The sequence below is a fragment of the Filicampus tigris genome, chromosome 22, assembly GCF_054856515.1.
Source record: "Filicampus tigris isolate MCC_2025a chromosome 22, RoL_Ftig_1.0, whole genome shotgun sequence".
NCBI lineage: Eukaryota > Metazoa > Chordata > Actinopteri > Syngnathiformes > Syngnathidae > Filicampus > Filicampus tigris.
Window position 1 is genome coordinate 9,498,187 of NC_141238.1, and position 22,665 is coordinate 9,520,851.

Below are 22,665 nucleotides of genomic sequence, written 5' to 3' on the forward strand. Positions count from 1 at the left end.
CTGTATTTAACCTTTTCAGCACGCAAATATTAACAGGTGAGAATGTTAATGTCAGGTATTGTTCCCCTCTATTATATATGAAAAGAGGCTGAAAATCACAGGATATGTCCGTTCTGATAATAAAAGTCACCGGTCATGAAATGCGTGTTTCTCCCTTTAATGGTGTACAAAAGACTCATGTGTTTTCTGTTTTGAGCAGGCGATGTCCGGGCAGCTAGTTTTGGGTCCTCTGTAACTTTGCGGTCTAGAGAGAGAGAGAGAGAGAGAGAGAGAAAGAGAGAGAGCGGTACTACGCAGTTGGAGCGTGCCTCCCGATCGAAGTTTACAACTCAAGTTTGTTAACCTTTACAAGTTTTATCTGTGCCTCTCCCGAGTGTGCGTCCATGAGTGGTGAGTAGCGTCGCCTTTCAGAGCGTCTTGTCCTTGATTGGCGAAGTTGAAGTCCTCCTGCTACTGACGAATGTGCGCAACGGTTAGCATTAGCTGGTGCTATGTTATCCTAGCGTGTGTCATTTTAGCTTGTTTCACCTGTTTAATGTGTTTATCTGTTTCGTGAATAGAATGACCGCATTAACATCTTAAGTTTAGTTTGTAACTCTGGTTTTCTTTTCTCAGTTTTAGAGACCACACATATAAGAACACACACACACACACACACACACGAACCCACACATACACATTTACACTCAGATCTCCTCCGCATCCACGTGACTACAGCACACGTACTAATTATGCAAGATGCTTCCAACTACCGTATGCTACCTCGCCTCATGGCCCGTCACTGCAGGATATTAAACAAGCGGATACGTTAACATTGGACTTTATTGGACACTGTTGTGACATTGGATGTTTATTGTCAAACTGTTGGATAAAATTGATCAAGCAGATACCTGCCTCCTCCTTATTCCGCCATCTTGCCTTGCCTTCCTTTTTCCGAGCATCCTGGCCACGAAGTGGCGCTCTGGCCGGCGCCCCCAGTAAGATAGAAATTTGAACCACCAAATCTACAGTCAAGATTCGCACACAGCTATCGACATAGCCTCCCCAACAATGGCCATTCTACATTTCAGAGGCGACACCTTTCCACATACACGCTTCCTTCACCTGACACCAAAAAAGAAACTCATGGGAGAAGCAGTCTAGAGACTTGTGCACTGGATGGAAAATAACGAACGTGTCCGTGCGCCCCAATGTACACATGGTGGTGGCCAAAATGTAAACCTTGGCTAATTTACAGCTACTAAGGTGTGCTGTCACCAACTGTAACAGTTTAATGTGCTGTCCGCTAGGGCCGCCGTTCGATTTTGCCTAACAAGAAAATCCCGATTATTTTCTCTCAAACCCAATTTTACGATTACGATTTCTTTGTAAAATAAAAATAATGAAAAATGAAGTATTTTGAATGTCTTTTATTTAAACTTAATTTTTCTTTCTTTTTTTTTTCTTTTTTTTTTCAATTTAACCTAATACACAGAACAATCCATTGGCCCAATTAACAGCATTTTACTTACACAATAGATTTCAAATCTGTTCTTAATCAAACCAATAATGAAAGAAGAAAGTGCATATACCATCTGAAACGAAATCATCAACATGAGAGAAGGTAGAGTCAAGTCTGTAAACCAGTCTGTCAGCAAGTCATTTTGCCAACCAGCAAGTGACTAGCCTTTCACCTTTCTCCCTGGTCTTACTTAAACATAAATCAATGATTAGTGCAAAATTGTCACTCAATAATACAATGCACTGTCATACGGATGCATAGTCCGGCCGGCTGTACCAGAGGTCCGTTGTCGAGGAGGAAAAAAGGCACGCCTTTCAGACGTTGAGTAACTTGCTCACGGGTTGTATTGTACTTACGGGGCACACACTACTCTGCAGATTTATATTTGCCCGATTTATTAACTAAACGCTCACTTGCCTGAGCAAATAACAGAATCGCCGGTAGCCATGGATATTGTTGTTGTGATCGCACTGCGCGCTCGTGGGGGGAAGCGGAAATACAGAGGAAACTACAATGGCTTAGATACACCAAAAGTCGAACGTGCCGATTTTAACGTTTTTTACATCGTTTTATTCAGAAAATTCGGTTTTGGTTCAAAATCGCTTAATTGTGCAGCCCTACTGCCCGCCGTCATACTCACCAAAGCACCATCTCTCCTGTCGGTCGACATGGCTGAGCATCCAACTTCTTCTGATCTTCCTCGACCAGTGGATCAGTTATACGCACTGAAGTAACATCTCTTCCATGTTGGTTGAGCGGCTTCTTCTTCCTCTTCTTCTTTAACTAGTGGAGCTAAACCTGATTGGTTGGACATTGAACTGTGATGGCACTCGATTGCTCCTCTCTAAATACCCGGATGGTGTAAACTGAATTTTTTGCTGCTGAGATTTTTGCGGGCACATTTTTTGCAGTTGAATTTTTTTTTTCTGTTGAATATTTTTAGCAGGTGAATTTTTTGCAGCTGAATTTTTTTTGCTGGCGAATATTTTGCAGATGATTTTTTTATTTTATTTTTAATTTTTTAATTTGTATTTTTGCATACAATTTTTTACAAAAAAATCCAGTGTTACGAATTTGGGGTAGAAAAAATTCAGTGTGAGGAATTAGATGGTAAAAAAGTTCAGTGTTAGCAATTCTAATTCAAACTCTGATGGGACAGGTTTACTTGCATATTCCAGAAGCCAGGATATATTATGCTCACAAGGAATGTAACACAACAAAAGTGAATGGATAGGTCATTTTACCGCCCTGAAGTGTCTTGATTTGTCCTTTTTTTTTTTTTTTTTTTTTTTTTGGTCATCTGGTCGGTTTGGGGACCCTGGCTGTAACGTATCTAAAAATGGATGCGGAAAAGTGTGGAGAAACACGTTTTTACCTGCTAGAGCGTTTTTTGTTTTTTTTTTATTCAAAATCGGCGTTGAGTAACGGAGAAAAACAAACTAGCTTACTTGAATATTATTAAAAATGTATTATTTCACTTTTGGCAGCTCTCCAGGTAGCCCTTTAGCACCCTAATGGCTTCTTCCTGGTCCCGCTCCCAGCGTCAGTCTCCTCCACCTCGAAATCCTCCGACTGCTCCAGCAGTGGACAGTCAAGCGACATGCTGCTGGCGTCACCGGTGTGCTTGAGTAGACACTGCTTGCGCTGCTGAATCTCTCATCATAATCAACATCACTTGTAGAACTTGCACTTTAGCTCCATTTGTTGAAAAATGATTCCATTTTGTTCTGACTGTTCTCTCCGTCTGTCTGTGACCTCCTCCTTCTTCCTCCTTCTTATTCATCTTCTTCATCTCCTTCTTCTCCTTGTCTCTTTCATCTCATTCTTCTTTCTTCTTCTCCATCTTCCTTTCTTCTTCTGTTCGTGCAGACTGAACAGTTTTTTGTGCCCAATGCAATAAGTAAGCACAGTTGGTAGTGGCGCGTTTGGAGGCAATTTTTGTGATTTGCCCATTTCGCTGAGTAAGTTGAGATGAACTTTTGGCCGCCTCGCGACCACATCTCACGCACGAGGGCGGATTAGTGGGCCGGACTAAAATCCACCTCTGGCCTTGCTTAGTCAAGCCCTTTTTTAAAACTTGTCACCCCCCCGCCACAAAAGGCGTCTGCAGGGCCGTACCGTCGCCCTCGGGAGGGACTGCCCAGCTCTGTTATTAACATTTATTACCACCATCAACAGAACAAAAGTACCGAAAACTGGTGCCATTAAGTACAGAGAATCGGAACCGAACCGGTTCAAATGCAAAAGATATCCACCTCTACCCGAATACACGGTCATTCTGTCGAATTTTCAGTAGGGTACTCAAATACTGAAATATTCGATAGCTGCAGCCCAACATTCAACTGCGCCGTTATAGACGGTTCTATTTTTATTGTTTAATAAAATCCTTGCTTCAGGTCCCTGGGATTAACCGGGAAAAAAACGCTTCTCAAAATTCGCAATTTGCTCCTAATCTCCGTAATCAAGCCATTGATAGGAAAAATTGCCCCTCAAAAAAAAGTTATTTCAAGCATTGGTTTTTGTATTTGTGTCCTGCAGATGTCAGTGAAAAGTATCTTCATCCTGAGCAACACATTAAAAAGGAGGAGGAGAAAAAGCCCTTTCACATTAAAATGGAAGAGCAGGAGGAGGTCAGATCACCACTGACTTTTGTCCCTTTAAAGAGTGAAGATGAAGACAAGGGCGAGATTGAGGAGGACAACGGGGCGCAGACTGCAAGCAGCAGCTCAAATCAACACATGACAACAGAAGATGATGCAGAACACTTGGGACCATCACAAGCACAGAGTGATGACACATCATCACGCTCTCCTGATGATGATGACGATGATGAACAAACGAAAGGTGATAGGGCATGTCACACGGACAACAAATGCTGGGAATGTTCTCAATGTGGAAAAACATTAAATTCAAAGTGGTCTTTACAAGTGCACACAAGAACTCACAGTAAAAACATTTCCTGCTCAGTTTGTGGCCAAGGTTTTACTCATAAATCAAATTTAAAAAGTCACATAAGAACACACAGTGGAGAAAAACCTTTTTCCTGCTCAGTTTGTGGCAAACGCTTCTTTGACAAGTCAAATTTAACACAACACACAAGAACACACAGTGGAGAAAAACCTTTTTCCTGCTCAGTTTGTGGCCAAAGCTTTACTCATAAATCAAATTTAAAAAGTCACACAAGAACACACAGTGGAGAAAAACCTTTTTCCTGTTCAGTTTGCGGCAAATGTTTCTCTCATAAGCCACATTTAACACTACACACAAGAACACACAGTGGAGAAAAACCTTTTTCCTGCCCAGTTTGTGGCCAAAGATTCTCTCAGAAGGGAAACTTAAAAATACACACAATAACCCACACTGGTGAGAAAACCTTTTCCTGCTCAGTTTGTGGAAAAAGCTTCTCTCAAAAGTCAAATTTAACACAACACACAAGAACACACAGTGGAGAAAAACCTTTTTCCTGCTCAGTTTGTGGAAAAAGCGTCTCTAATAAATCAGATTTAAAAAAACACACAAGAACACACAATGGAGAAAAACCCTTTTCCTGCTTAGTTTGTGACAAAAGCTTCTCTCAAAAGTCAAATTTAACACAACACACAAGAACACACAGTGGAGAAAAACCTTTTTCCTGCTTAGATTGTGGTAGAAGTTTCTCTGATAAATCAGCTTTAATAAAGCATACAAGAATACATACTGGGAAGAAACTGTTCAGTTGCAGTGTGTGTGCTAAAAGTTTCTCCACTAAACAATATGTTGAGAAACACGAGTGTGCTGGTTAGAGCAGCAACGATCCTTGAAGTTTTTTTTTTTTTAAGAAAGAAACGGAATGAACTGACTCTTTGTGTAAAAGTGTAAATTATTTTTTTAAATAAAATGTGATATATTGAATCAAAGACACAAAGACACTTTTATCAGACAGAAGAACGAGATTTTAAAATTTTGTTTTTTTAAGTGTTATCAAAAATGAGATCAGATGTCAAATGTCTGCTTGTTACAACATTTGTGAACATTATGCTTTTCAGCTGTGTTTTTAATTTTACTTAACGCAAAGGAGTGAGAAGAAACTGCTTATGAAATTGCAGCCCTTTTCCACAATCCTCAATAAAATCACTTGTTCCACTTGCTCAACTGGCCTTTACACTGTCAAAATATGAAAGGAATGACAAAACAAGAAGATGAATTCGAAGAAGAACAAGAAAGAGAAAAGCAAGTAGTCCCAGTATCTCTCAATGTTTTTTGAACGTCATGGCCGATCGGGATAGTGTCGGACATTTGAGAATGAAATGGTGAGTTGCACATTTTTTGTGTGTTAGCATTGTTTTGACTTAAATGCTCGTCGAGCCTGCATATATGATTTTATCTTATAATGTTTGGTATCATTCGAATCTGCAGAAACTCGGTTTTCTAACCATATTAACATGCCCAGGAATGCTTTGAAGTTGTTCAGTATGTAGTGAGTGTCCCGCGTGCACGACCCGCTAACCCACCCGTGGGTGGTTGGAATGGCAACAGGTTTAATTAAAGAGGTAGCTTTTGCTGCTTAATTGCTCCTCAAATCCTGCGCAGACCAACTGTGTGGAATTGTCCAGCACATGTTCAACCTGAGCCTGAAGCTGGGCAGGATCCCCCAGCTATGGAAAACATCCTGCACGGTCCCGGTGCCAAAGACTCCCACCCGAAGAAGCTCAACAGCTTCAGACCAGTGGCACTGACGTCTCACCTGATGAAGACCCTGGAGAGACTGGTCCTTGCCCACCTGCGCCCCCTGGTGAGCTCCTCAATCGACCCACTCCAGTTCGCATATCAGCCTGGCATCATTGTGGATGATGCCATCATCTACCTCCTCCACACTTCACTCTCCCACCTGGAGAAGGCGGGGAGCACTGTGAGGATCATGTTCTTTGATTTCTCCAGTGCTTTCAACACCATCCAGCCCACCCTACTGGGAGACAAGCTGGAGCGGGCGGAGGTGGCCCACCACCTCATCACATGGATCCAGGACTACCTCACAAACCGGCCACAGTATGTGAGGACACAGAACTGTGTGTCTGACGTGCTCCTCTGTAGTACGGGGCCCCCACAGGGAACTGTCTTGGCTCCCTTCTTGTTCACCCTCTACACCTCGGACTTCAACTACAACACCCCTACCTGTCACCTGCAGAAGTTCTCTGGCGACTCTGCGATTGTCGGCCTCATCACAGGCGGAGATGATCGGGAGTACAGAGAACTTACTCAGGGTTTTGTGGACTGGTGCCAGCAGAACCGCCTCCTGATCAATGCGGGGAAATCCAAAGAAATGGTGGTGGATTTCGGTAGGCGCCAGCACTCTTCACCTGCACCAGTGAATATCCGGAGAACAGATGTTGAGAGAGTCTCAACTTACAAGTACCTGGGTGTTCATCTGAACAATAAACTGGACTGGTGCGACAACACAGACGCCCTCTATAGGAAGAGTCAGAGCAGACTCTTCCTACTCAGGAGACTGAGGTCTTTTGGGGTTCAGGGGACACTCCTCAGGAACTTTTATGACTCTGTGGTTGCATCGGTCATCTTCCAGGGAGTGGTCACCTGGGCAGGCGGCGTCTCGGCCCGGGACAAGAAGCGGCTGGACAAACTGGTCAGGAGGGCCGGCTCTGTCCTGGGCTGCTCCCTGGACTCTGTGGACTCGGTGGGGGACAGGAGGATGTTGACCAAGCTGTCATCAATGCTGGACAACCCGGACCACCCCCTCCAGGGCACCCTAACAGCACTCCACAGCTCCTTCAGTGACAGACTGTTACACCCTCGCTGTGCAAAGGAGAGATTCCGCCGTTCCTTCTTGCCTGCTGCTGTCAGACTCTTTAACAAGAACATTGTGTAGTCTCTACAAACTGGCGGACATTAGTGCACTTGTACAGTCCTGCACCTGAACTCATATCGTGCAATACTTTAAAAAAAGAATACATTGTGCATTTCAACTTTTTATTCCTGTACAACAACAAATGAGTGATTTGAAAATGAACAAAGAAATTTTTGCTAATTGGTGCCAGAAAGCGCAATTGGAAATCCCTGTCTTGCCTTCTGCTCTCTCAAATCATCTCTCGCTCCAGTCTGTGTTTTACCCCCAAACTCCGGAGCTCCTGCCTTCTGGTCTCCTCAAGCATGTGCAGCTCGTGCCTGTGCAGCTCCATTTCCTCCATGAACGTGGCCCTCGTACAGTCCCTCTTCTGCTTACCTTTAGGCATATAAATGCACAATGAGTAAGGGTAAATAATTTAAGTTCCCTTCAATTTGTGAAATGAGGGCAAACAGATGAATGGCATTTGCAACAATTAAAACACAATTGAGTGTTTGTCAGAGAGTCAGTGCCTGAAATTGATTTTTCGATTATGTCCACTTGAACTCAGATCCTCTGCGGCTTCACTGTCTGATTCCGGAGTACTGATACGAAAGCCATCCGTCCGAAGACACCACGAAAGAACCGCTTATAGCTAGAGTGTAAATTTGATATACAAAAGACTTGGAAAGTAATAAATCACATTCAGAACAGACGTCAATGGATTATCCGACTTTGTCTATAAAGAGTGGTGATAAAATAAGTAACTTAGATGATATTGCCAATGAATTGAATAATTATTTTGTGGATGTTGGCAATACACTGGCTCAGAGAAATATAGGTTCCGATGATAAAAATGGGGAGGATAATAACTTGATAAAAGCAAATTTAACGTCCATGTTTCTTAGTGGTGTAGATGAGACAGATATATTAGAAAATTTAAGGAAAATGGGAAATAAAAGATCAAATGATATAAATAATGAAATAATGTTGAGATGGAAATTGTTAACAAACTCATTGGAAGCATTGTCAGACCTCTGACCTACATATGTAATTTGTCATTTCAAAAGGGAGTCTTTCCTGATAAAATGAAATTGGCAATAATAATTCCAATCTTTAAAAATGGTGACAAACATTGTATCGAAAATTATAGACCTGTATCCCTACTTCCCCAATTTTCCAAAATATTTGAAAAGTTATTTGTGAAACAATTAAATGTGTTTATTAATAAAAATAACATTTTGAGTGAGAACCAGTATGGGTTAAGGGAAAATAGGACCACTACATTTGCAGTTATGCAAATGGTAGAGGACATTGCAAAAGCTAACGAAGATAACGAATATTCTATTAGTTTGTATTTCGATCTACATTAAGCATTTGACACAATAGATCATAGAAAACTACTATTGAAATTGGAGAAGTATGGGATAAGGGGTGTTGCCTATTCGTGGCTAGCAAGCTATTTAGAAAATAGACACCAATGTGTAAAAATGAATTATAACAGGTCCGAGTTTAGAAGGGTTACAAATGGGGTACCGCAAGGGTTAGTTATTGGTCCAAAACTATTTATATTATATATAAATGAAATTAGTAGAGTGACAGATTTTTTCAAATATGTAATTTTTGCTGATGATACAAATGTGCTATGTTTGGGGAAAAATCTAAAAGAGCTTTTGTGCAAAGTTGGAAGAGAGTTTGATAATATTAAGTCATGGTTTGATGTAAATAAATTATCTCTGAATATCAAGAAAACCAAAGTCATGGTTTTTGGATATCAGAAAAAAATAAAAGAATATTACGTTAAAAATTTGTAATGTTAATATTGAACGAGTTTTCGAAAAAATTCCTTGGAGTTTTGATAGATGATAAATTAACATGGAAACAACATATTAACTGTATAAAAGGAAACATTTCTAAAACAATAGCAATATTAAATAAGTCAAGACATCGTCTAAATCATAAAGTCTTACACATAATTTATTATTCTTTGATATATACCTATTTGACTTATGGCGTAGAATTGTGGGGATCTACACACAAAACTACAATAAATGCATAAATTGTAGTTCTGCAAAAGAGAGCAAAATGAATTATTAATCAGACTCGCTATTATGCACATACAGACCCTCTCTTTTTCAAATCAAACATGATGTTAAAAGACATCGAATCATGCAAATGTTTAAAGCAAAACTCAATCTCTTCCTCACTGTATACAAAAGCTCTTTGAATCCGGGAGTCTCAATACTGCTGAAGAGGTTTGTAAGTTCAGTGTTCAAAAAGCAGTTAAGGGAATTAAAAGCAGATCTGTTTCTATTGTCGGGGTGAAATATTGGAATAATGCAAATATACATTGGAAAACCTGTGAATCATTTTTATTTTTTTTTTCTAATTGTTCGCAAAGCTATTTTTGAAAGTCAGAGAATGATTTAGATGAGTTATTTATTGCTATCTTTTGTCTTTGTGTTTGCATAAAATGTAAATAGGTAAAAGTAGTTTTTCATTGCCTTCAGGGGGAGAAAAGCCCAGGCTTAAATAAGCATTAGCTTCTGCCTGTGCCATTCTATCATGGGACATATGATTGTAACTGTTATGTTGTGTATATATTATGGATTGTAATGATGACAGAATAATCAATCAATCAACCAATAATTGTCAATTGTGATTTCTTTTTAGTAGTTGTTTTTGGAGTGTTGCCAATTGGATGTTTTGCACCAGCTGACTGTGTGTGTCCAGCCCACATAGACCATGTGACCTACTTGGATAAAAGCAGTACCATGCCAGTCTACTCGAGCTTGCCCTGACGAAGGCCGAACACGGCTGAAATGCAGAGGCATATTTTTTTTCAAATGGCCATGACACAATAAAGGCCTTTGAATTCAGAATCACTTTGAGTGCCTCCGTTTCCTGCGCTGATCCCCTGACTGAAGAGCACCTAAAAAATATTTTGGAGAAAACTCAAAACATCCGAGAAGCACTCCTGTCTGCTTTGATTGCTGACTCTTAATCAGGTTTCGAAATGAACAGCCAGCAACCTGCCAAGTGCCTGATAAAATTCATTTGCTGGGTCTTGATAAAAACTTAACCAGCCAATCGTCATGTCATGTCATGTCATCTTCCAAACCGCTTATCCTATATAGGGTCGCGGGGAGTTGCTGGAGCCTATCCCAGCCGTCAATGGGCGAAGGCAGACTACACCCCGAACTGGTCGCCAGCCAGTCGCAGGGCACACATAGACACTGTCACTGAGCGGGAATCGATCCCACGCTGCCCGCCCACAACTCAGGCGTGTGTACCACTACACTATCAGCGGACCTACCAGCCAATCGTGTCGGTCAGGTATACGTCTCCAGAATCGATTCTTCTGGAATCGTTGGCATTTGAAATTGCCCAAATTAAGGGATAGCTGCACCAAGGCTGCCAGCCAAGCACAAGAATGTCGTGCTGCATCTGGTTTGTTGCGGGCTGAAGAAGAAAACAAAAGAAAACCTTAATACACGGATAGGCTTGTCAGAATGACGTTGTCATAATTCTTTCTATATTGAACATTTTTCATAAATAATAAAAAGATGACATAAGTACAAAAACCTTAAAAATGATCACTAATCTTACCTTCAAATCGCTTTGAACTGAGATGTTTGAATAGAGATCTCCAAAGACTGCTCCACATTTTGCTACAAGTGCATTTCACACTTTATTCACAATATCTGTTTGCTTGTATTAATATTCAATTATTTGAATATTTTTTTAGTGAGTCGGTTATTTCAGTGTTTATTGACTACAATAATTATTGTTTAGTCATTTCAGTATCTATAGAATTTGTTATGGTTGGCCTAACAGCCAGGAATGTATCACTACGCAGACAGGAGGGTTTGAGAGCAATGACACAGGCTTTATTCCAGAACACGAAAATAACAGTTAAGAAAAGCTACAATCACGGAACGTTAACGTGAAGGCAAAAACAAATGAGGCTAGTTCTCTAACAAAAGTCGAGCAGAGCTATCTAGAAAAAAACAGAAACCCAAAATCACAGTAGAACTTAACTACACAAACATCAAATTCTACTGGACGACAACCTGGTTTCCAATCGAGTCAATGCGGGAATGGCAAGCAGCAAAACAGCACACAAAACAATACTCCAGCACCTTGCCTTGTTTGGAGCCAAGCCTAAATACTACCACTGATGATTGGAGACAGGTGGTCGGACTGATTGCAGGTGCTAAGACGGAGCGACCCCGCCCATGCTCAACTATTGTAGACTGAGAGAACAGATTAAGAGACCACAACACAGGGCATGACAGAATTATTTTTAATATTGATTTAACTATTCCACCCTTTATTTCAGTATTTATTTCGCTATTGATTTGACGTTAAATATTAAACATTTTCCACATTTATTCAAATATTTCAACATATATCTGTGGCTGATGTCAAGTGGCGGTCCAAGCTTGCAAACCTTCTCTGCTCCAAATCTTGAGCAGAGAGTGCACAAACAATTTACCCCAACTTTCAGCAATACCTCCGCTTCGCAAGCCACACACAAGACGATAACACAGCAGGAGTAAAAGTCTTCCAGAAGCTCCAGACCAAGAAATGGGGAAAAAGGCCAAGCTTCAAATCATTACATGCTTGTCAAAAGAAAGACATTGCACCTGAAATGGATATTTAAATTAGGGCTGTCATTATAGCTCGTTATTTTCAAAGTTAATCCAACCCCCCTTTGACGACGTTAATTTTTTTGATCGCGTGATCAAGGTTTGCATAGCAACCAGCGGCTGCATTGATAAAGGTTGTATGTATCTTGAAAAAAAAAGCTTTAGGGTAGAGGAAGAGTTACATCTGCTTCAAAATATTGAAGATGAGGATGAATTGCTCGGCAGACACATGCACGGTTGTGTGCCCCTTAAGGGTTGGGCACCGAAACCCCGGATTCGAGTGGAATCAGTTCCATCATTCCGGTTCACCCGGAACCGTTTAGATTTTAGAATGTCGGTGCTAAGTTTCGATTCCTAGTTAGCCGCGCGGAAGAGCTACGAACAAAGTACGACCGATTAAAAAAAAAAATGTGTGCGCGCAAAGACGGCAGCCATGGGCTCCTGCCGCCGAAGATGCGTAGCAATAGCACGTTACCTCGCCCCCACTCGCACCCAGCTTCTTGGCTCGCCTCGTCCCGGCCGACAAGTGTGGGCAGCGTCGGAGACTCTGGGTGGATCTCCACAGCTGCAGCGGCCGCTGGACACCGGCGCGGTGGCAGCAGTCGTCCTTCACGGCGTCGGTCATCCTGCCGACGCCTAGCCATAGAATGACGCGATGCGGCTCATGACCCAAAGTCAGAATCGGCTAAGTACGTCTAATTGCAACATTGAACCAACAAGTTCAACACACAAATGCTCATTACCAGCTAATATTTAGCATAGATCATACGTAGCTGCAGCATATACATAAATAATGTCCATACAGATACAGCCTATGGTTACATAGACTGCTTAGATTAGATAGACTTTCCTTGCTTGCCCTTAAAATGCAGCGTTGTGTTTGTCATATATATTTTCTCTCTAAAGCAAGACAAGGTTAGCCAATCAATTAGTGTTGAGTAGCATGCTTTTAGTAACAGCTGAAAGACGCACACGTGCGTGTATGAGTGTATGTGTGTGTGTGTTTGAAAAGGGCTGAGGGGCTGTTGGCGTGATTTGAATCCAATGCTTGTTTTTTTTTAATTGAAAGGAAAGTCAACCCAAACTTTTTTTTTTCAAGAATATGTTCTATGCAGGCCCCCTAGTTCAAATAAGGCATTCTGATTAATATTGTGTTTGTGGAACATGAGTTAAGTTGTAAAATCCATCCATTTTTTACCATCTCAGGGGTCGGCCATTTTATTACTTCTGTCGACTGAAAATGACATCACAGGTGCGCTGAGGGCTCAAATAACGACCAATCATGGCTCAATTTCAGAAAACAGGTGAGCTGTGAGCAACTGTGATATCATTTTTTGTTGAAAGACATGACAAAATGGCCATCCCAGTGATGACTAGAAACAGGTGGATTAACTCTTATTCTAAAAAAGCAATATTTATCACAATGCCTTGTTTCAACTAGTGGGCTTGCATGGAGCATATTCTTAAAAAATAATATGTTTTGGTTGACTTTGCTTGAATAAAGTATTTGCATAAGAAAATCAATCCTCTTATTCATGTTAAGGGTATTAAATTTAAGAAAATAATGGGACAGAAAAATCAAGGAATTTTTTTTACAAATAAAATATGCGATTAACTACGATTAACTATGAAAAAATACGATTAACTAAGATTAAAATGTTTAATCGCTTGACAGCACTAATTTAAATACATACTGAAACAAATATCAAAATATCTCAAGGGATTTTCAGTTCCCGATCTTCGATTCAATTCACTATTTTAAAAATCGCTACCACGCTTGTCTCTGTACGCTAGTGTGGTGCTGCAACCGTCCACAAACGCAATACGCAATCATGTATGGCGCAAGCGAATAATTTGATCTACACATTCAAAGTGTGGTATGCATTTGGAATGGAAAAAAAAACATTAAAGACACAATTTTTTAGCACTCTAAGTATATTCTAATGGCCTAGGTTTGTTTTGTCTTTTGTTAGGTGCTGCTGTAAAGGGTTTGTGAGTGCTGGGATGTCCGGGTTCGAGTCATCTCGATTCTAATCGATTATTCGATTAATCATCCATTTTTATTTAAGGGTGAGATAAACATTTCAATAATTAGAAACATATATATAAATTAATGAAATTTGAATGGAAAAGAAATTGAATGAATGGCAAGATTGAAAAAAATACATATAAATTGTGAATGGTAATTTCATTCATATTTAAATATTCATATTGAAATTAATGACGAAGTAATAAAAATTGAAATAAACATTGGAAAACTGAATAAATCTGTAAAAAAATAATGAAATATTCCATTAATTGAATGTTAAAATAAACAAACAGATAAATAGATAATTAAAATACAAATAAATATTGAAAAATTTAAATATTATTATAATAATATAATTGAATGAATACTGAAATAAACTAACACTGAGATTTTGAAAACGTATAGAAACAATGTTTAAAAGATTATCCATCCATTCGTCCATTATCTTCCGCTTATCCGAGGTCGGGTCGTGGAGGCAGCAGCTTCAGCAGGGAAGCCCAGACTTCCCTCTCCCCAGCAACATCTTCCAGCTCTTCCGGAGGGATCCCAAGGCATTCCCTGGCAAGCCGGGAGACATAGTCTCTCCAGTGTGTTCTGGGTCATCCTCGGGGTCTCCTGCCGGCGGGACATGCCCAGAACACCTCACCAGGGAGACAGAAATAACGGAATACTTGTTAAAAGAAATAGTAAAATAAATATTCAAATAAAAGATGAAAAAAACATCAATTCAATATTGAGATATTTAAATTAATATGTTAAGTGTTGAAACATATAAATTATTTATTAGATAATAGAATAAATCTTGAAATAAACAGTGAACCATTCCCCTCAAAATGTGAAATATGCCCCAAACCTTTGGGGCACCGCAGCCTCATAGCTCCGCAGCAAGGACGTCATTCAAGCAGCAGCCACGGTTGCCGACTGGCAGTCATTTTGAGATGGTTCAACAATTTTGTTACAAACAGCAAAACTAATAAAATGTATTATGGCGTGGTTTATTTTGCAGGTAAATGGTGACATCTATCGGTGACTTGATGAAAGTGCTCCACACACGCTTCGCTGCCTGGGCCTAATTTCCAGCAGCCAATCATATCGTAGCGGGGCGTGTCCTGTTATGACTTCCGCCACACGTCTACTGTGCACGGGTTTTTGTCCGTAACAAAACACGCTCCGCTAAATCAATCTTTCCGATTTATTGCTGAAGTTACCCAAATGCAGCCTCCACACAGGACGTCCATCACTACTTTAAAGGACTACGACCTATCATTTATCAAGTCTTGGTGTCCGGATGAACTCGTCTCAGCGCGCGTTGATGCTTCTCCGCCTTGTTATCTTATTTTAGCTTAGCTTAATTTAGCTTAGCTTAGCTCGCTAACAAAGAGAAGCACACGACTCATCGTCAAACAGTGATCAAGAAGTGCGCATTTGTTGCGATTGTCGTGTGGAGATGTGGGCAATGACGACAACAAAGTACGAGGAGGAACTTTGTGGAATAAAAGAAGAGAACGAACAACATCTTCAACTGCTGGGCGAAGTTTGCAAGCAGCCTCGTGTTGTGCTAGACGGAGCAGGTTTGTACACTTCTTACTCTCATTTGCTCGGTAAATAACGACTTTCTATCGTTAAGAAATATGCACGTCACATGTGTTTGTATTTCAATGTCTTTACTAGTGTATGGTTATGATGGTCAGGTGATGTTGTTTGGGGAAAATGCGTTCGAAGGTTTTTGGCTCTTTAGTTTTATTCATTGCCTTCTAGGTCTGTTTATCAATTTGTTCAAGCCAAATGAAATCAGCCCAGAAAATGTGTGCCAATGAGTAACCATTCGGGAGGAATGGTAAATGGGCGTTTAATACATTGTATAGCGCTTCTCTACTCACACCTCATTTACCTACTGATAACGCAGCATTAGGAGCAACTGGGGGTTCAGTATCTAAACCCCATACCCCCCTCCCCAGTATAAAATCAAACTGAATATTTAACATACACCGTTTTCTGGGCTTTCCACAAGCAAGAATACTTGAAACTTAATACTTATTGAATTCAATGTTTAATATGCAAATGTCTTGTGTATTTACAGTAGGCTTGTCAAAAATATCGATACTTCGGTACCTACTCAATACTAAACATTTTGAACGGATACAATACTAGCTTGCTGTGGCATCGATATTACGGATACCAAACCACTGGCTTCGATACCAACAGCGCTTTGCCAATGTGTGCTCCTAATGGTCTGCTGCTCCCGCACACACTGCCGAAGCCTGCCCCGTGCGCCCCTCCCTTCGTGCTCTGCAGACTGTGCAGACTGCTCGTCGACTCCCTAGTTAGCCGCGCAGAAAAGCTACGAACGAAGTACGACCGATTTAAAAAAAAAAAAAAAAAAAAAAGTGTGCGCGCACGGCGTAGCCCTGGGCACCTGCCGCCGTTGGTGCGTCGCAATAGCACGGAAGCTCGCCCCCACTCAAGCTGCCGTGGGCCTCTCGGTGAGCACCCCCCGCCCCCTGTTTCGAACCGGCTGGCAAGCGCGGGCCGCGGTGCTGTCGACCCTGGGCGTGCGCCCGGCACTGCAGACGGGTCTCCCCAGCAGCCGCCGCGGTGGCAGCGGTCGCTCTTTGCGGGGTCGCTGATCCTCCCCAGGCCGCGGCCCGGCTCGCTCATTCGGCCAACGCCTTACCATGGAACTGACGCAATGCAGTTTATGAGCCAAAATTCAGAATCGGCTAAGTACGTCTAATGGCAACATTGAGCCAACAAGTTCAATACACAATTGCACCTATCCAGCTAAAATTTAGCGTATAGCATACGCAGCTGCAGTCTTTACATAAACACTGTACATACATACGCATCATAGGTTTACTGCTGAGATTAAATAGCCTTTCCTTGCTTGCCCATAAAATGCAGCGTTGTGTTTGCCATTAATTTGTTCCGTGTGGTATCGAAATGGTATCTAGTATCGTTACTGAACTAGGTATCGGTATCGAAGTTGAAATTCTAGTATCGTGACAAGCCTGATTTACAGTAGGGACTATTTTAGCCCAAACAGTTTGTTAATTTAAATTCTATTGATGTAACAACAACTGACTGAATTAAAGTGAACAATTGAAAGAAAAATACATTTACCAATGCAATGCATGGCATTTATTATGAATAATGTAATGAGTAATGGTACCGACTCCCAGTCCAGCAGGGTCTCATTCGCTATGTTAGGTGCATTATCATGCACACAGGCGACGACTTTATTTTCAAGTGCCCACATACCCATCACACTCGGCAGTAGAGCAGCCAAGTTTTCAGCTGTGTGTCTTTCCTCCAAGGCGCATGAAGCACACAGCTGCTGCGATGTCCTTTGTCCAAATGCGTTCCACACATCATAGTCATGTAAGATTCAGTGGCTATGGACGTCCATCCGTCTGTAGTTAATGCATTGGCCACATATCTGACCCGCTCAAACGCTCGTAGTATCTACTCTTTTATTTGGTTATGGCTACTCTCGAGTTGGGGCGTTATTGTTTTGCGACTTGGCACTTCGTACTCGATATACAGCATTAATTTTTCGAACCGGTTGCCCTCAACAAAAGAAAGCGGCAGCATATCGCATCATTTTACAAATTAGTTGGGTAATCTTTGCTGTGCGGTGAGCATCGCAGCACCTTGCTGGAACAAACGCTCTCATGCTCGTCTGCCTGGCCCCGCTGCCATCGACCTGCTGGTTCACATCGAGATTTACTTTGGATGTGGTTTCACGTCGCTCCGGGAAATCGGTTGTAAATGAGTTTATGCTTATAAAGCCTTACAGACGACCTTGTTCTGATCAGCAGTTTGATCTGCTGCATCAAAATACTGCCAAACGGTGCCGTTGTTTTTCGTGGTAGCTTCGACATTTACTTTTCTTCCCCCAACTTAGTGTCCCCGCCCCCTACTGTGTGGGCGGGGGGAGGGGAGCAATTCTCTCTCTTGGTGTTCAGCTTGTTTACAGAGGCAGATGCGTGAGGAACGATTTGCGTGATACTAATGCAGCGTTTAACCGACTAGTAAAACATGAAACGTTTAATAAATCCTAGACGGTTAAACGACTAGTTGCGCACATCCCTAGTAACAACACAAACAAAGAATAACCTAGCAACATCATCCAATGCATATCCATTAGTTAACAATATGCCTAAACATTACAATTCACTGTATTAAGAATTAAACAGCCAAACAAAACATACAATACACATTCACACGTTTCATCACTAGAATAGTTAGCATACTATCCGAAATAACTAACTAGTGTTCATCGTGACATCACTCACGAGAACATATCTAGACTATTATGTACAGCAGTTACCTGACACGAACCTGACTTATTAAACTCACCTTTTAACATTTACACACAACAACAAACGTGGTGAAACAAGGGAAATCTGCAACTACTGAGTTTGCTGGCACGAGCAAACTACTAGCTAGCTGTGTCGAAGAAAAGAAACCACATCTCTCGCTATCAACACTTAGTGCTCGAGGAGCGTTCAATGCCTGCTCACAGTCTGGGACATCTCAGCACTACATCGAAACTCAATGAATTTATCAAATATCAACAATTACTAATAATAAAACGTGAGATTTCAACATGAAGTATTTCTTAATAAATTGTGTTTTACTCTAAATAACGTTTCACCACAATCCGATTCTGAAAGCCACGAAAAGTGACGTGAAATCTTCAGTCGACTGAAGGACGATCCTCGCAAAAGTAGCGGTAATGTTCGTTATAACAGCCATGGGGTGGCAAACATAGATGCAAAGAAATATATTGCAGAAATAGTGTAACGAATTGGGTTATCTGTGTTGTGGTCGAATTTGTGTTTTGCCAAGTTGTTTTGTTTCCGAGGTGAATGAATGCATCTGCGGCTGGATGGGAGGGCATGAGAGTAGCGGAGGACAAACAGAAGAGCTGTTGCTCTTTTTTTGACTGAACAGTTGTCAAACTGTATTGGCGTCGGCTGCGGCCCACAGTAGCCGGTTGGACTAATAAAAACGTGATAATTAAACTACGTCTGTGTGCTTGGAAGACGCTACAATATATTTTAAAACGTGACATCATCGGCAGGCGCGAAGGACCCGATCACATCTGTTACCCACACTGGCTTGCTGCGGGCCAGATCTAATAATAAAGCAATATCATCCCAGGGGCCGTAGAAAACCTTCTCGGGGGCCGGATGTGGCCCGCGGGTCTTGACTTTGACAGATGTGACATACACTATTAAATAATTTGAGGCCAGATGCTGCTATTTTTACTGTGGTGGACATTAGTAATGAGAGCTGTCCCGACTAGTCGGCATAGTCGATGTGGCCTATGACATAAATACGTCGGGACGCACAACATACCGTCGAGTATGGACAAACTTCAAAGAAAGGTCGAGCGAGTTGGTCGTCTGCACCCTCTGGAAAGCTGAGTTGGCGTACCACAGCAGCACATCAGCCATGAATGAACACCTTAAGCGACGTCATTCAGGGGTACTACTGGAATACGAGAGAAAGCAGAAAGCTGGAGTATCCTAAGTCCACCTAACTAACTAATATCCCCCGGTTTTACTGAAATTGCTGTTGTGTCCGACGTATTAACGTGCATCGTTAAGTTTGATTTCTCGAAGCAGCGGGTGGCAGTCAAAGTTACGGCGTGTTGTGTTTCAACTTTGTGCATTATGTAGCTAACGTAGCTAACGGAGCTATTTCACTCCAGTCCAATTGTGTTCGTGCTTGTAGGTAATGTTACATTTGTTCCGCTCCTTTATGTACCTATAAACAGTAACACACAACATCAGTTATCTGCTCCGGAAAGCTCACTGTGGGCACTGGGCGCAGCATAGCATGCAGATTGTATTTAGGATGATGTCCTGCTCCCGCTGCTTAAAAAAAACAACAACAAAAAAACCCTAGAGGAAACACTGGCCGTCTAACCATAGTCCCTGACTGTACTAATACTGTATATAATGTGTGCTTTTTCATTGTTATAGTATTTAAGTAGGCACTGCTTTATCTGTTTCAGGTTTAAGCAAACTGATGTTATTTATTTTTGAGTTATTTATTTTTGTTAATTCTTTTACTTGGGCTGTTCACACATGGATGCACACATTGTTTCATCGTTATGTATGGATAAACACCTCATTCATGTTCACACGTCATGATGCCTTCCTAAAAGAGATGTGACTGTTCATTCAATTTCCCAATTTTTTTTTACTTTAATAAAACAAAGGATAAGCTTTCAGAAATGTTTTTTGGAATTAATAATCGTCAAGTCAAAAATAATCGCTAGATTAGTCGAAAAATAATTGTTTGGGACAGCCCTATTACTAATGCATTCTTCTATGTCCCGGTGGCAGAGGACAGTCAATTCTGGTTTGCATTCACCTTTGGAGGGAAAAGGTATACTTTTACTCGATTACCGCAGGGATATTGTGAAAGTCCAACCATTTACTCCTAAGTAATGACAGCTAGCATGGCTAAATTTAACCCTCCGGGGGGAAGTCAAGTTATAGTCTAGGGGTGGGCGATATGATGATATTAGATCGTTTCGATTCAACGTGTTCACGATCTCATAAAGCCGGAAGATCGTTTGACCGCCTCTACATGGCACATTCTATACAATTTAGGTCTATGGCGGCGCAAAGCCGCTGACGCGTATACCCGACCAACCATTAGCAGCACGCACAGTGCACCGTACGTGACACTCCCCGCCTCCCTGTTTGTTTGGATAGTGGGAAGCTATAGCGGAAAGTCGGTTCGGTTCGGACGTCAGCGCCGACAGCCAAAGCAAACAGAGATCAGACACATGGTAGCCAGAGGCAGCCGCTAGCTCCAAGCTAAATCGATGGAAGATTGTTTATTTAAGAGGTGGTTGGTCCCCTCTTTTGCATTTGCTCTAGAAAATATCTACACTGGCTGGTGCAATGTCTGAAAAAAGACTTTTTTGTTCTGGACAATGGGGTGTCAAAGCGGTCGAGTCGCACATGAGAGGAGAAAAACACCAGCGGTCTGTGGCAGCAGCTAGCAGGGTCTGGCTAATCCCAGCGCTTGTTGGCGACATGTTGGGTTTTCAATTACAGTGTAAGTAACTTTATTGTTTTAAATCGCATTCCATTGTCCTTGTTGATGGGGCAGCGGGGCAACATCAATAAATAGGTGTTATCGTAAATAACTATTGTCGTCGTCTGTCGTTTGTTGCCATAGCAACAGTTTACATTCACGTAAGGGCTAATGAGCTTTAATAGGGATGCTCAAAAGTAGTAGACATCTGTTGACTTTCTCGTTGACATTTTTTTTTCCAAATATTTTTATGATATGTGCATATTTTTTCAAGCATGGTGGTCGACTGGTTAGCACATCTGCCTCACAGTGCAGAGATTGTGGGTTTGAATCCGGCCCCAGCCTTCCTATGTGGAGTTTGCATGCTCTCTCCATGCCTGCATGGGTTTCCTCCCACATTCCAAAAACATGCATGGTAGGCTGATTGGACACTCTAAATTGCCCCTAGGTCTGATTGTGAGTGTGACTTGTTTGTTTGTCTCTGTGTGCCCTGCGATTGGCTGGCAACCAGTTCAGGGTGTCCCTCTGCCGACGGATTTTACGTCATCGATACTTGACGTCGACGGTATGTTGTGCGTCCCGACGCATTTACATCATCGGCCACGTCGACTATGCTGACTCGTCGGGACAGCTCTAAAAACAATTGCTGACCTGAGAGAGGATGTTGGCCGCCTGTCAGAAGAACTCCGGAAAAGAGAGTCAATCGTCTCATCTTTCACGACCCGTTTCCCCCAACTCTCCGCCGTCATCATGAATAGCGTCATCTCTAGCGGGGCCCTGACGGCGACTGAGGCTCCCCTGATGGACACCGTAAGTTGGGATCCGGCTGCCTGCCCGGGGCGATCCTGCTCAACACCACTGCACGGTGCCACCTGGGTTGAGGTGGTGTCTCACGGTAGGAGGAGCAGCAGGGAGGGGTCGGGGTTCTCTCCCCGGAGGCCGTGGGTCCTCTGGTGCTCCTTCTCCACATCACCCACCAACCACCGTTATAGTCGGGGACAGCATCATTAGACACACTCATTATTTCCGCACTATCACCCGCTATTATCCTGGAGCCAAAGTTATGGCCATAGTGAACATCTTGCCCGGTGTTCTTGACAATCTTCTTTCATCCATATCCCGGCTCATTATCCACGCGTGGACGAACGAGACAGTCAGAGCAGACAAAGAAAGACTTTCATGCCCTCTTTGCCTTGCTGAGAACGTGCGGGTTGTCAGTCTGGGCTATCTCACGGCATTGAGTGCTTTAGTCGTCTTTTGGGCCTGAATACATGGCTCCAGCGCATTTGTGGCTACCTTGACAATTTTAACCTATTCTGGAACCGCCAGTCATTTTATCAGCCAGACGGGGTTCATCCGAACTCTCTGGGCAGCTCGATTTTAGCTGCTAATATCCACCATGCCGTATTCAACTCCACCCCCAGCTGACTTCTGTTTACTAATCACTCTGTACACATTCTCCCCTCTTTACCACCTACCTCTAACTACTGCAATAATGATCTCACTACCCTCACTAGCTCTCCCTGCAGGCGCCAGTTATCATCACCACCCTCATCGGACAGCTTTTTTCAGTCAGACAATAACAGACAGACGCTTCTTACGC

General features: G+C 42.1%; 1 protein-coding gene, 1 long non-coding RNA gene and 1 pseudogene across 5 annotated transcripts in view; 2 read left to right on the plus strand and 1 right to left on the minus strand.

The window, feature by feature from the left end:
- The window catches only part of LOC147126925 (uncharacterized), an 18,238-nt gene extending 8,209 nt beyond the window's left edge, over window positions 1-10,029 (plus strand). Inside the window, exons 2-3 of one of the 2 annotated variants that reach the window (XM_086022147.1) lie at window positions 4,040-4,345; window positions 7,891-10,029. In XM_086022147.1, coding sequence (XP_085878273.1) covers window positions 4,040-4,345; window positions 7,891-7,928 — 344 coding nt within the window. In that variant the 3' untranslated portion in view covers window positions 7,929-10,029. Of the gene's footprint in view, window positions 1-4,039; window positions 5,628-7,890 lie in introns of those variants that run through there. The other variant, XM_086022146.1, reaches the window with a different exon arrangement.
- Window positions 7,477-11,448, minus strand: LOC147126926 (uncharacterized). Of its 2 annotated transcripts, none has more exons than XR_015084704.1 (3): window positions 11,393-11,448; window positions 10,636-10,781; window positions 7,477-7,718 (listed from the first exon to the last, which is right to left on the minus strand). It is a non-coding gene; the product is annotated as an uncharacterized LOC147126926 (long non-coding RNA). The 2 variants fall into 2 exon arrangements; XR_015084705.1 differs by lacking the exon at window positions 11,393-11,448 and adding an exon at window positions 10,929-11,014.
- Window positions 11,449-15,138: 3,690 nt separating this feature from the next.
- Window positions 15,139-22,665, plus strand: part of LOC147126927 (uncharacterized) — a 31,617-nt pseudogene continuing 24,090 nt past the window's right edge. Inside the window, exon 1 of the transcript XR_015084667.1 lies at window positions 15,139-15,571. The product of XR_015084667.1 is annotated as an uncharacterized LOC147126927 (transcript). The remainder of the gene's footprint in view (window positions 15,572-22,665) is intronic.